At 47.6% G+C, this 15,208-nt stretch overlaps 1 protein-coding gene across 2 annotated transcripts in view; it reads right to left on the bottom strand.

Annotated features, from left to right (window-relative positions):
• SCML4 (Scm polycomb group protein like 4) overlaps positions 1–15,208 on the bottom strand; it is a 52,484-nt gene that overhangs the window by 12,702 nt on the left and 24,574 nt on the right. For both annotated transcript variants that reach the window (XM_068677772.1, XM_068677773.1), the window contains 2 exons: positions 13,776–13,976; positions 11,679–11,873 (listed from right to left, as the gene is read on the bottom strand). In XM_068677772.1, coding sequence (XP_068533873.1) covers positions 11,679–11,873; positions 13,776–13,976 — 396 coding nt within the window. The remainder of the gene's footprint in view (positions 1–11,678; positions 11,874–13,775; positions 13,977–15,208) is intronic.

The raw sequence follows: 15,208 nt of genomic DNA, 5'->3' as shown, positions 1-15,208 counted from the left end.
CAGATGGGTGCTGGCATCACCGATGATCACAGACCTTTTCTCTGCTCCTTCACCTCTGCATTGCACTTTATGCACTGTGTAGGTGGGGTAGGTATAAGATTTTTCACAAACAAACCTATTTTACAGACCTATATCCGCCTTGGCTAGGGGTCTGATGGACTCCTGATTGTGCATACTGTCTCTCTAGAGACATCTGAGCAGGGTGAAACTACCCCTGTGGTGTGGCACATCTTCCCTGCCCAAGCCAGCACCCTCCTCCTGAGGTACCGTGTAGCCTTACCGAGTAGCAGGAAGAATTCATGCTGTAATTCATGCCGCAAGACCCAAACCCCCTTGCTAATACATGTTGAGGCTGTATATAACAGAGTTTTCCTTTTAAATTACACTTTTACTGTTTTCCTATGAAAAAAAAAAAAAAATCCTTGGTGGCTGCACGCAGTCGTTGATGTTAAACAAACATGATTTATTCTGACAACTCAAATACACAAAAGTTGCACCATGCCAGCATCCTGGCTTGTGCGTCAAGCTTCTGTTACAGGGTTTCCTGACTTTGCATTCACTTGCTGCTCCCTCTTAAAACTTTGGCCCATTCTAAGCCAAGGCTGGACTCACCATAAGACAGCCATCAGGTCTGAAGAAGAGCTGTAAATGTAAATTTTCTTCACTTTGGGGCACTTGCCTTTGCAACTACAAATAACTTTCCTTTTATAGTGTTTCTTTTCCCCTTAAAAAATTTGGATTCTTACTGAGCAAGTTCTAGTATCCTAATGTTTTCTGCTAGGGGTTTCTTGATTCTCTCACAAACCCAAGCAGGGTGTAATTCAGTTGAATTCAGCGGCGTTCAGCTAACATAACACAAGCATGAGAGAGATGGGAATCAGACACTGTGAACCTTTCTCCCTCGCCTCTGACAGATGCCAAAATTGTATAGCAATTGAGCTAAATACCTTGCTTTTCAGACTCCACCCAGTAAACCAAAGAAAATCCAATCAAGCCTTCTCATTCAAAGGAATTTAATTACTGTGTAGAACACTTGCAATAAAAGCCTCTTATGCATAAAGAAGACAGCTCTTTCTGTAGCATCCTGCCTGCACCGCATGGAATAATTATGCCTCTTGTGAATCATTACCTCTTTATTCCAGGAAAAGAATGCTCTTTTAATATGATTACAATATGAAGAAGATACAGACTATCCAAACAACCAACAGCACATTAAAACAGCCCTGCTAAATAAACAGCATACGGCTTTTATTACTATGGATATAAATGACTCCTAAATTTGCGAGTGGACACCCGGGATTTTTTACCCATGTCAGACTCTCTCGGTAATCTCTGTAAAATAAGACCTGTGTGGATGAAGCCTCCTGATGGAAGGACACCCAGGAGTTTTGTATGAGACTAGGATGAGGAACCAGATGCCATAATTTCTGTTCCCAACTCTGCCTAAAACTCTTTTCTTAATCCAGATCAATTTGTTCCACCTGTCCCTGCTTTGGGCTCAATAACTGGAGCAATAACGCCTATTGCCACGGACCAAGTAAAAGCATTACTGCTTGAAACATGCCCAAGCTGAAGGTGCTCGGGCAGTTTGAAAAGCGATTTTCATGTCATTAGATGAGGGGGAGAAGGAATTGCCTCACACAGCCAGGTTTCTAAGGAAGCCCTTTCAGAGCTCCTGATCTTTAGGTTGACACAAGCAGTCAGCACATTGCAAGAGCAACTCACCAGCGTCATCTCCTGCTGGCCAAGAGAAGCTCAGGAGCAAAGGCAGTTCACAGCCTGGGAAAAAGGAGACTTTGCATTCAAGTAGGTGTGGCTGAGGGTTTTAATTCACACATTTTTAAAAGGTGCTGCTCAGCTTCTGCAGTCCCTGCTAGTGTGGGCTCCTCTGTAAAACCACATTAGCTGATGCAAGTTGAGCCACCACCTCTTCTAGCTGGGATGTATCCGTCAGTGCTCGGGGCCATCCTCATGTGTAGCCTCATCTGTGGAAAGCCAAGGCTGAGGAATTGCTGTGGCTCTTGACCAGGCCAAACACCTGGATTTTCTTGGAAACAAAAGCATGTGGTTTGGGGGAGGAGAGGTTATAATGTCTCTCTTCATTTGCCGTTAGGATGTGCTGGGTGGGATGTGGACCACAGTGGAAGTGAGAAGCACCCCCAGGTGTTTCCATCTCAACGTCAACAGAACAGACAAGACTCAGAAATTACTAAAACATAGCATGGTCACCAATATTAGGGAGCTAAGGAGCTTGGAGACAGCATTAAAAAGCCTCAACCAAAAGGAGTTGGAGAGTCTCCCAACTAACAGAATAGCAGGAAGCTGGAGGATCAATGGGCACAATCTGCCGGGGAGGAGGGATGGTAATATAAAAATTTTGGCATAAAACAGGCTGCCTAGCTGGCAGCCCATGGCCTGTGGCCACGTGTGCACCAAAGCCCTTGGTGAGCCAGCTGCCCCTTGCCTGGCTGTGCTTCACAGGCTGGGCTTCCTGAGAGCCCCCCACCATGGTCCCGAAGGGGCCATGATCCCATAGCTAACCCTGCTTGGCATCCCTCCACACCTGAATTATCTTCTGGTCCTAGGATCAACATCTTCTCCACTCAGGTAAGCAGCCACGAAGGGTGGAGAATGACCATGGGGAAGGCTGATGGCCCACGGCCCTTACAGTGGCACGGGAGGCAGCAAGAGGGACAGACTCCACTGTCCAGAAGCTTTCTGTGTTCATATTTCTCCTGCTCCCTGTCTGTAAAACACAGAAGCTGCCCGAGCAGCAGCTCAAGCAGTGATGTGTATCAAAAGAGCTGCATTTGGTAAGCTCCCGGAAGGCCGTGTAAAGTGCATGGCTTTCACAGATACTAATCCCACTTTGACCAATTAGAGGAAAACATATTTTCTAAGACAATAGAAGAAAACATAACTCTCCACTGAGGTTTAAAATGCAACAGTTTCATAAATCTGTAGCTTAGCCCTTCTGTATTCTGTTGCACTTCTGTATTTTATTTTCTATGTAGTCAGCAGAAGGGCACACGCTACTGAAAAATTAGTATGTGTTGTTTTAAAGCAGGTTTATGAGAAAGCTGAACTGAGCCTTTGATTTGAGCGCAGTAGTCTCCAGTATAACTTTACACCACCTGAGATGCACAAGCCATTTTGAATTAGTTTTCCTTTCCAGGAACGGTCCACAGGCAACTGGTCTGAAAAGCGCAAGGTTGTTACGTCTAGCACACCTTAAAATGTAGCAAAGGAGAAGAAAAATAATAATTAAAAAAAAAAAAAAAAGTAGAAAAAAAAACAAACACCTATTTTCTATTTTCCCAATTTAAAAATTCAGGCTTCTTTGTGTGAGATTGTTAAACTCTCCTCTCCTCTCCTCTCCTCTCCTCTCCTCTCCTCTCCTCTCCTCTCCTCTCCTCTCCTCTCCTCTCCTCTCCTCTCCTCTCCTCTCCTCTCCTCTCCTCTCCTCTCCTCTCCTCTCCTCTCCTCTCCTCTCCTCTCCTCTCCTCTCCTCTCCTCTCCTCTCCTCTCCTCTCCTCTCCTCTCCTCTCCTCTCCTCTCCTCTCCTCTCCTCTCCTCTCCTCTCCTCTCCTCTCCTCTCCTCTCCTCTCCTCGGCAGTGAGCTGGGGCCAGGGGCCCCGTTCACAGTTACTGGGGCACGTCCTGCACAGGGGCAGCTGCCACAGGGTACTGCTTGCTCACACCTCGCCCTGGGAGGATGGATGGAGGACAGACAACGCAGTGTTCTACCATCTGTATTAGCTCTAATTAAATTCCCCATTAACTTCTTTTCCTCACAGTCAATATAAAACTTTTCTTTCTCTCTCTCTTTCTTTCTTCTCTCTCTCTCTGCCCCCTCTTCCATTTTTTTTTCTCTTGTCTCTTATTCCCGATATTACTTAGTGATGGGCTTTGCCCTCTGACCCTTCCCTGCACCTTTTTAAGTGCTACCATATATTTTCTATAATGGGTTGACCAGATGTGAACTCAATATTTTAAGCTGCATGATATCATAGCTTCCCCAGACCTCTCCTCTCCCCCCGCCAGGGCCAGCTTTGCCTCATCTCCCAGTCATTTTGCGAGGAGCTAACTACAGCAACAAAGTCCCATTGAGAGGCTGCTCGTATGTTTTTATCTTCCCGGCATTTTGTACATCCTGTTCCTGGCTCCAGCTCCCTGCCCAAGGGTGGGTGCCGTGGGGGAGCAGAGGGGACGGTTTTCAGCAGCTGTGGAGAGTCCTGCTGGCCGGCATCATGCCTTTAACTCCTGCCCTGGTATTCAGCTTATTGATTTGCCTCTGCCAAGAAGCGGGTAAAAGAGATTCAGGTCCTGGCCCAGGAAGTTTCTCACTCCGATGTTTCTCCAGAGAAACGATCGAATTTCTCTGGTTCTCATTAACAGGCTCTCTAAATATCTGTATTTCTTTTCCTTCAGTTGAGACCGGTGGAAACACAGCCTTATGACCTGTAAAGCTCTTCCATCACACCACACAGCCATGTCTTTTTGTCTTTAGTTGCAAAGCTTGGCACAAGTGGCCAGACACTTTGGGTCCCTGTAAGCAGTCATCTTCAAGGATGATTTTCAAAAAAACCCTACATTTCTGTCTAATGAGCTCCAGTTATCAAGGGTTAGAAACCCTGCATCTCAGCCTTCATGTACGGACAAGTAAAAATGGGAGAAACACAAAAAGCCAAAGCAGAAATGCAGAAATAACCACTTCAGGTGAGTTTAGCCATCAGTTCAGTCTAGTGCAAGCTGGAGAGGGAGGGAGCAGAGAGATCGGAGCAGTATTTAACAGCGTGAAGATATGGTTCAGAACTGCTATCTTCTATTTTAACATCGGCTCTTAGAAGATTAAAAAAAATAACTTTTTTCTGTGTCTGCCAAGCAGCCTCACATATTTCCACCCAGTCAGAAATGGCCCGTGCGCCTTATCTGCCTTGTAGCTTGGGCCTACATGCATCTATCTGAAGATAAGAGCTTCCTGTGATGGATTAAGACTTTCCAGCTCATCCTGCCTTGATTTATTCTGGGATGACAGCACTATCCCCTTCCTTTTGGCTCCACCGCCTGCCCAGACATGCAGCGCGATGAAAACATGAGGTCAGCCCTCAGCAGGCTTTCCCCTGGCGCCTCAGCACCGCTCTGCCACACGCACCCGCACCCTGCATGCCGGGCAAGGACGGGGGAGGCATTCGTGGGGGAACTGCATCCGAGGGGGAAGAGAGGGGGTACTCGAACAGGAAGATGTAAATAAGCCTTATCCATTTGTAAATGCGCTTTGAACACTGACGCCATGGTCACGCTGTGGGGATAAAACCTGCCACGAATCCCCAAGGGCTCAGTCTGGGGCTTTACTGCACCACGCATCACCTCGCCGTGCCCCAGCTGCTAACGTTTTTTTGGGAACTGAAATGCAGAATCCCCCCTCGGGAGAAGCTGCCAGTCAGTTAACGTCAAGAATTGAAATTTTTTAGAGAATTTTTGCAAAACCCACGGTTGTCCTGATTACTAGGAATTCAGCTCGGGCAATTTTTTTCATTATTTAAACAATTTCCCCTGAGTGTTTGCAGCCTAGACAACAGCCACATTGTGTTTAATGCAGTAGAACCAGGAAATGAAACTGGCTGGGAACAGACCAACATGGCTTTATTGTCCAAACCGAGTAAAAAGGTAGAGTAAATTCGCAAGCTCGCTGCTGACAAATAAATTAGATTTCATAATAAAAGGTGCTCGTGTGTATAAATAACCCATAGAGGATTTTTTTTTAAGTGCTTGGGGATGATTGAATAAATATCTTGTGTTGCAACGGAGACATTTTAGCCCTACCTTACAGTGCAGGCAAATTGGTTAAGTACTGAAAACCCGTGAGTGCAGGTGAAGGGATTTCAGTGACATATGGCCCCAGCTTTTAGGAAGTCTTCCTTTGGTCTCCTCCTCCTGATTTCAGGCCTACTCCCCCATTCTCCTCCCACCTCCCTCACCTTTATGCTACGACAGGGTGTGCTTCACGGAAAGGAGATTTGTCAGGGTTGCAAGGCTTTGTGTCTCAGCCTAGCAGTAGTTCTGCACTGGCAGAGGGAGACGAGAGGCTGCCATCCATCTGTTCTGCCTCCAGCTTCCAGCAGTACCTGGGGCTGCTCCCCTCTCCAGGCAGTTTGCGAAGTACCCTGTGTGCTTATAAATCAGCATCGACAAGTCACAAAAAAAGCTGTGTGGAGAAGAGACTGTACGAAAATGACTGCGTTATTTGGAAACTGCAACACGTTGCGTGCTGGCGTTCTCCGCAGATGAAGTGCTGGATGCATTTCTGTTGTTATCTGCATGATGAGACTCCCTGAATTGTAGGGTTAGCACTGACTTAAAATATTTAACAGTGATTTTTTGTTTGAAAAACAGATTATTTGAGATATATTATATGAGATGTCTACAGTGAAGTGCAGTAAGTGCAAAATAAGCTGTATTTACCACTTTATGTACTTTGGTATTCCCCAAACCTGCATCTCCACCTCATTTTCAGTGAGAGGTGGAGATGTCATCCCTTGCCCAGCTCCTAGCAGTGCTCCCATCACCTTGCACCTTACGTTTCTCGTTGCTGCCCACAGCCTGCACCATCCCAACACCAGCACCCAGCTTCACGGACCCCCCTGCAACATGCTTCTCGTTCTCTCTTAATTGCTTTAATCAGCTCTGAACTCGTTTTGCCAACAGATGAATATTCTTCAGGCAGATGCTGCATGTTGCTACTCTCCGAAAGGCACTTTGATGTACCCTGTATAATTACTGCTAACAAATAAACCCTGGGGAGCGCTGTTGATTAAACCGGGACCAAGAGTTTTCGAGAAAAATGGGGTGTTTTATTTCCATGGAAGTGGAAATGCAGTTGTGCTGTGTGGGTTTCCATCTATTCGGTAGCAAAATGGAAAAGGAAAGACTGGAACAGAAGATAGATGAAGACAGATAAAGGAAGAAGAGCCTTTTAAGCTTTTAATCTAAAAGGTTAAAAAAGAGGCTAACGTGGGGGAGGACAAAAAATGGAGCTGAAAAAAATAAAGAACATCCGAGCAAAATTGAGTAAGCTGCCTGAAAAAAAAATAAAAAAATCTGTTTTGAAACCTGTGCAGTGAAAATGGCAACTCTCATATCCCCTGCGCCGGGCTTTCCATCACCCTGGATGTGACAGCAGCCCTGCAGCAAGGAGCTACACATCCAAATCGCCTGCAGCTTCCATGGGCTGGCAGAGCACATGCTGACGCATTGCACGTGGCTCCCAACAAACCTTACCCAGCACGGCTTGAACCGGCACAAGGTCAGGATCTTGAGGGTCGTTTTCTCCTCCCTGGCATTTTTCACTGTCGGTTGTGGCCTGCTACCTGTGCTACACCTATTGATCTGACTGCGTGAAATACGGATTTAGTGGACGGCAGATATTTGTATCAACATTTTACAAGTTTAGCAATGGAAATTCATGTTTCGACTTCCATGTGAGCCATTTTAAATCAAAGACTGGACTCCTTCTTTCAGATATCTCCTAAAGGATACATACAGCTCTGCAGACATTACCAGCTAAAACACAGTTAAAGATACACCTGAAGCTAAAGCTGAGTTGCAATCACACAATTTGCCTGACTAGGGCTCTAGAAGAGCATCTATGCTTCCTCCACGTGACTGAGCGTGCAAGGCTTGAATTAAATGCTTATACCCAGGGGTGTTTTTGTCTGTAGTGGATATCATCTCATCCATCATGCTTCATGCATTTATGCCCATCATTTCATCCACTTTTCTTACGTATACACTTCCATAGAGAAAGAAAAAAAAAAAGGATTTTTTTCCATTTCCTAAACTCCATTTCATAGCCTAGCTCTCCTCTTCCACCCTGCACAGCTGCCGCCAGGGCCATCTCCAGCACCACCACTTCTTGCACCATGGCCCTGAGAACATCCTAGGCTGGAGACAGAAGGGCTTTTGGGCTTTTCCTTGCCCGCAACTGGAAGCAGAGTGCTTAACCACTTGGGTTTGAAGGGAGCCTTTCCAAAATGGGGGATTTTTTTCTACTCCTTCAAGACTGTAGAGGTTCAGCAGCTGGGAGGGAAGGAGGCCTGTCCCTGGGCTGGCTGCTGGATGGAGATCTGCACACAGCTTCCTGCCTCTGTCTCCACAAGGAGATACAATTTTATAAACTCTGAGGTTCAGAAGGGGCCTTTTCCTTCATTTGGGGGTTAACAAACAGTAATCATACAGAATAAGGGTCAGATGCGGTCAGTTTATCCAGTTCCTTCAATTCTGTAGAGTTCGGGCAAATTTTATTACAGGCAAATTTCATTTCTCCCATCCATCTCTTATCTTTCTTCTCGTCAGGCCAGGATTTGCCCCTTGGTGTACTGTTCATTAGTCTTTCTGGGTTTAAAGGGCCCCAAACCAAACTGTGTGACCACCCTCAGGACCCCCCAGGACCACCTCCCGATGTCCTCCTTCCTTCACCCTCCTGCCCCACTGCAAGCATCAGATCAAACACCAAGAAGCCCAGACAAAGATTTGATATTGGACTTCGCTGTGTCTGGATGGCTTGTGCTGTTCCTCTGCTCCTTCTTTAAATGTGACCTTAATATTTTATTTATTGTTTAAAGGATAATGTTCATGGCAGAGGAATATATGAGGCAATAAATGGCCTTTGCAGGTAATTAAACACTGAAGAGAGCCAAAGCTATTGATAGCCATAAAAGCCATCTATTCTGAGTGTGCTGTGAAGCCAGGAGCCCTGTTCCTCATAGCATACAAGACAAGATTAAACAAGCTACAGTACTTGGAAAAAAAAAAAAAAAAAAGACAACATTTTTCTTGCCCTCTCAGGGCTTGAAATTTCTGAGCTGCTGTTTATGTGGTGCTTTGAACAGGAAATATCGATTGTAATAATATGTAGTTTTCTATCATGTTGCTCTTTTTCTTCTGTCAGTTTTAGCGGGGCTTTGCCCGTGGTGGCAAGAATCACTGCCCTCGCTGGACGGACGCTCAAATAAAGGCACAGCAAGGAGGGGGTGCCTTACCCATGCAATCAGTGGGAAGGTCTCTGACAAAATCCAGCTCCCCAGTCCCAACCTGATGTCTTACCTGCTGCTCACACTCTTACAACACCTTCCTACAGCACTTCTCCGGCTGCCTTTGGACAGAGCTTCTACCTCTCAAAATAACCACAGCCCAAGCTGCAGGCCAGGAAGAGCAAAGAAAGGACAGACCCAAAGGGGAAAGCAGAAGCTGCTTATCAAGCCTGATGATTCCCACATAAGCCAACACCGCATATATTTCGAGAAACTTGCTTCAGTTTCTCTGCCCAGGATTAGGCTGGCAAGAAGTTTTAGGGCAAACATGGTTTCCTCAGGAAAACAGCACCCTTACATTGTATAGGTGCATGCCAGCAGTATGTGGGTTCTCCAGAAACATCCTTTTGCCATGCGCAGACCCCCACCCCAGGCGCTGGGTGCAGCTCCTGGGCAATGTCAGCTCTTGCTGCAAGTGATCCACGCACGCATCCACAAATCCCACCTGGCCTGCGTGCAGCCATTAGCATCTGGCAGCTCCCTGCCCCTGGAGGTGAGTAATGGCTTAGGGGCATGTGCTTCAGGGCAAGGTTAAGAGGTGGCTCCCGAATGGTGTAAGTGGATTAATATGACTGGACACGATGCCGGCCTCGCCTTTCGCATCTGCCAGCGTAAATCAGGAGTGACAGCACCGAAGTCAATGCAGGTGTTAAATTCATTGGCGCACAGAGGCTGAAAGGCACGTGGTTTTAAAAGGAAGAGCATCTCGATTACAAGCTGGAGAACAGACACCATGAAAAATGGGGCTGCTTTGCATGGCTTCCCGTGGGGCTTTATTACGGCCCTGCACCTTCCACGCAAGACCTGTCCCAACAAAGGCTCTCTCGGAGCCGTCTGCATCAAGACCTCCTGCTGTCCTTGGTTGTTGCCAGTACAGGGAACCCCTGTCCCTGCTCTGTGTAGCAGAAGGGCCCCTGTGCTGGCCTTGCTGCAGAGAAATGCTGGCTCCCGGGGAGATGGAAAGGAGATTCGGGCAATGCAGCAACACAGAGAGACTCAGCGGCTCAAGCTCCTGTGCCTAAACCTGGTGTTACTCCAGCTGTTGAATACAGCCTGTCATCATGAATAGGAATATTATTTATCTGCCTGTACCAAAAGCAGCCTCCGAGCCTATATCCTGGGGCCCAGTGCAGCATTTCCTGCACCTTGCAGCCAAGCTGCCCCCCTGCTGTTGTTAAGCCCCCTGCTCTGCTGGTACCAGCAGAGAGCAGCAGCCAGGCTGGGAGGAGCTGTGAGGTGTGTGTGATAGCAGGACCTGGCTCTCAGCACTCCCTTCCCAGAAACCTGGATGTCTCTGAATGCTATTTCAAACATGAGAAAGGAAAAGACAAAAGATAAAAAAACTAAACTGCTGTAGAAATGCTAAGTGCAAGCCAAAACAGTAATCTACAATCAGTGTCTCTTGTGATGCGGGATTAAAGTACAGCGGCTTGCTAGCTGGTCCTGTGTCTCCTTCAGCTATTTCCCAAGACTCGTTTTCCACTCTACCACGGTGCTGCTGACAGCAGAGCTAAAAAAGCCCAGGAGCCCCACTCTGTGCCCCGTCCCACTCCCAGGTGAGGGGAAGGAGCCCATTGTGAATGGTGCCAGGGGTATCTGCAGTGAAATCATGTAGGAGGAGATGCGCAGAGTGTAACAGCCATGGTAGAAACTCTACCGATTGAGCTGCCTTGCATCACACACAGCATAGCAAAACCAAAAGCAAAAGCAAATACAAATGTAAATGTAAATGTAAATGCAAATGCCAGGCCTGCTGGGCGTCACTCACTCTGTGCTACTGAAACCCCTTAGCCTCTCAGAAATATTTGGGTTGCTGCAAATGATCGAGTCTAGAGGAAAACAATATTTCTTTTCAGTGTGCATTCCTGTGTTTCCTCTCTTATGTTTAAGAGTGGCAGCTGGATTTCTTTGCACAAAAAGGAGGTTTGTGTGTACACACCCGGCTCTTGGCTTTGGTGAGTAAAGCACACCTGCATTTCTTCCTGGCAAATAAACTGTGGATAATAATTGTGGACACGAAACCACCCTTCTCTCACCTGCCAGCACACACGTATAGTTGGGTGTATGAGAGAGAGAACGTGCTCCCTAAGTGCCCACATCACCACTAAAGAAAGAGAAGGCACAATAATTTGTCGGGGTGAGGCCTGCCAGTGAAGCAGAGGCTCAGGGCCTTATCTTTGCACCTTTCTTTCAATCCCCTTGAGACTTCTACCCCAGGGCTAGATATGGTTGAGGAGGCAAGAAGTTACTGACAGAAACAAGGACAGTGGGACCACGTGAGCCTTGTTTCCTTGGGAAAAATAAATAAATAAATAAATAAATAAGTATAATAATAAAAGAGGCAAAGGAATACAAAATACTCAGAAAAGTATCCCTGTCACTTCTGGGGCTCCCTAACACAGTGGTTCTCAGCTGAAAGCCTCCTCTGTAGCCAACCAGGAAAAATGCTGCAGATCCACCTGTTTCCCTCTGGAAAGATCCCACGGGGACCTGCGGTTCTCCAGCATATGCAGGACAGGACCAAAAGGAGAGAGTCATCTCTTCTGCCCCATTGAACCCTGAGCAAAAGTAGATCAGGCAGCCTACCTGCCTCCATCCGTCTGTTCTCGTACACCTCCAGGGTTCCTGGCGCGGCGCTGTACTGCTGGAAGGGCTGGTTGCTGAAGAGGTTGTCACACAGGAGGCTGCGACAGAGCTTCTTCAGGAAGCGCAGGACGTAGCCGATGCTGTTCACTGCCAGCAGGCTCAGGAGATGCTGCTTCCCCTCGAAAGAAGCTGAGACTGGAGAGCAAGCGAGAGCAATTCAGTACCCAGCAATGCATGGATGGGGGTTGTTTGAGAGCAGGGAAAAAGATTTCACACCACTATTTGTCCCCATGTCTTATTTTACCCAGTTACCCCACCTGAAGTACAAAACAAACCAGAGGAGCTTAAGGAGCTGAATTCACATGATTCACATTACCTTCCCCCAGAGAGATGCAGCCAGGCATGGGCAGCAGTGCAAGGATATCTAATCCATGCATCCAGCTGAATTACAGTGAATTACAAAACAAAAACAAAACCAACCAAACAAAAAGATTACAATGCAACACCCACAGTTTTAAAAGAAAATGGGGAGACAGGAACTAAAGATGTCTGTGAACAAAATAGTGGGGTTTTACTGAAAAGAGGTTTGCCAGACTAAATCAGGGGCCTTTTAGTGATATAATTGCATTACAGATGAGGGAAGGATGGTAGTTGTGGTCATTAAAGTATGAGGAATCTTTTGTTAAACTGGAAATGATTGTTTGTGAGTCAGGAGAAGACAAGAGGCTGTGCCAACAGGAGAGCCTTTGTCCTGGGGGGGAACTGACAGTGGTCCGTGCTGGCACAGAAAGATTTTGTTGCTTTACAATACAAAAAGTACAAGGCAATCTGTCGTTTTTTTGAGGGACCCAACAAGACCTGACAGGAGGAGAAATGATGGGAGAAGCTCACTGGATGACCACAAGCCACCAAAGTGATTGAAGAAAAAGGCAAATGTATTTCTAGGAGGTTTTCAACAAGACATTTCCAAGAGAGACAAGGGAGTGTTAATTCCTGGTGAAGCCTGAAGTGCACTTGTAGGCATCATTCTGGTCATCTGGGCTCAAGAAATGTGAATTGGTGCTTGCAGAGGTGCACAGGCAGGCCACAGCGATGTTCAGGTAACAGAAAGTTTCCCTGTGGCACTGCTGCCAGCACCATCTCTGCTATGTGGTGCTGTGGGGAGACCCCTGCAGCCAGGACTCTTTTCACCAAGAGCAATCTTCCTTGTGTTGTAGAGGACCTGAAAGCAGCTCTGTGCTTCAGCCGAGTGGGATGAGGGCTGCTCTCTAGAAATACATCTAGGGTTGAACCCGAGGGTGAGAGCAGAGCAATTAAAACTCCTGGACAAAGCTGACAGCTGGGAGGGAGCTGCAATCTCAGAGCCCCACCATGGCCAGAGGGCCATCACACCTCCTGGATGGTGACTAGAAGAGGTGAGAAGTTTGCAATCATGTTGGCCAGGTGTTTTTAGCTCAGGTACCTGAGGCTGGGCCAGCTTAGATGAACTGAGACCAAAACATCTGCCAGGCTTGGTGCACAATGCGTCTCTCCTGCTTGAAATTAAAACCATATACACAGCACAGATCCAAGAAAAAAAATGCACTAAATTACTTCAATCTCATGTTTCTGTGAACAAATCTGGATCATTCTCAGAGTATGCTGAATGTCCCTTAGGGAAGGCACACCTGTGGTTAGAGAGCTCAAAAAAGAATTAAAGGAGAGGGAGGAAGCGGTGTGGATGTGCTGCTCCCACACAGGACACGGACCCTGCACGTAGACTTGTGGGGCATGGCTTGAATCAATCACAGCAGCTCTTCAGAGAGCATTGCTCCCACACTCCTGTCATTTCACTTCCACTGCATCCCCACAGTGCTGTGACACGAACCTCCTGATGTTATTAAATACAGAAGTTTACGTTCAGTTTGAGAGCCACGCCAGGTGACTCGGCGTGGGACACAGGAGAAGCTTTGTGTCACCCACAAATTTACTGAGGGTGCACTCTACCCCATCATCCAGATCATTAATGAAGACATTAAACAGGACCCGACCCAATTCTGACCCCTGGGGCGCTCTGCTTGTTGCTGGCCTCCCAACCCCTGTACACAAACACTGTACCTGGCACCATCTCGCCTCCGTAGCCCGGCTTGATGAGCGAGAAGACGGCCTTCTGCTGGAGGGCGCAGTCGATACAAGCCTGGACAGCCTGCTGCAGGACCGTGGAAGGCCTCTCGGGCCCGAAGTGCTCCGGCAGTTGCTGCACTTTTTTTCGGTCGAGGTAGGGCCCCAGACTGGCTTGCTTGTTGACGTAAATGCAGACTGCGGGCACAAAACACCAACACGGTTATTACAAAACGGCCCTGAGAGCATCCCTGGCTGCTGCTGCCCGTGATACAGCTGTGGTTTCTGGAGGGTGATTTCTGGGGGGCTGTGCCCTGCTGCAGTGCCATGCCATGGCCTGTGGCAGCTTCCCGACCCTCCACATCCATCCCAGCGCCCTGCGTGCTGCTGAGGGAAGCAGCACATCACCTGCAGCCCAAACCCCTCCGGGGACCACAGCTGGGTGACAGTGCCACACACGAGGGACTCAGGATGGTGCAGGAGGTCTGTGCAGGCAGTTTTGCTCCACGCCATCAGGCCTGCCTGCAATAGCCAAAAAATCAGCAGCCTCCTCTTGCTCGCATGAACTTATTTAAGCCTGGCCGAGGCTAACTGCGTCTCAGAGGCATGGAGATAATATTGTGGTAACTACAGGCTACCAAGACACAGCCTGAAGTCAGGCTAAAGTGAGACATATTATAATAGCTGCCTGAGTGCGCTGGAGCTGTCATCTCTCAGACAATATAACATTATCCTCTGACAGAAATCAGATATGTGACTAAAAAACATCAAGCGGTGCGGAGGACATGATGACAGCTGCGTAAAGTTGGAAATAATTTACAGTTTGCATCACCGTAATGAAAATCTACTGCGACTGTCACAGCACGCCCAGCCACCACATCTCTCACCGAGCAGCAGAAGGGGCTCAGACAGTGTATCCTAGGTACACGGGGGCACAGTAGTGATCATACTTAACATTACACGGCACTTTACACCTTCAGAGCACTGAGTAAAACAAGGGACGGCACACCTGGCACGCACGGGTCACAGGGGGCTGTCAGGACGAAGCTCCCCTGGTGTGCCATCACGTCAAGCCCCACCAAATTTGCAAAAACCAGCTTGGCCCTGCCTCCACCACCTTCATCCTTGCTCTGGCTGCAGCCTTCAGGCACCAAGCACATCTCTCAGCACGACGTGAAATGCCACTCGGCTAGCATTTGCCAAGCACTTTGCCGCCTTCGGATGCGAAGGGACAAATGAGAATAAAATATATTATTATCGTCGTTGTCGCCACGCTTAGTATCGTTTTGCCACCAGAGCAGATGGAAAACTTCTCCTCTGTGCATCCCAGCTAAGAAATAATGGGATTTATATGTTTAGTTTAGAATGTAATGTTAGCTAATCCATTTCTCTGCTGAAATCTCGGGGTAAATCAACTGTCTTGTTGATTT

Source organism: Anas acuta, chromosome 3 (genome assembly GCF_963932015.1).
Source record: "Anas acuta chromosome 3, bAnaAcu1.1, whole genome shotgun sequence".
NCBI classification, from domain to species: Eukaryota; Metazoa; Chordata; class Aves; order Anseriformes; family Anatidae; genus Anas; species Anas acuta.
Note: the sequence above shows the minus strand (reverse complement) of the source record. Positions and strands in the feature narration are given on the sequence as shown.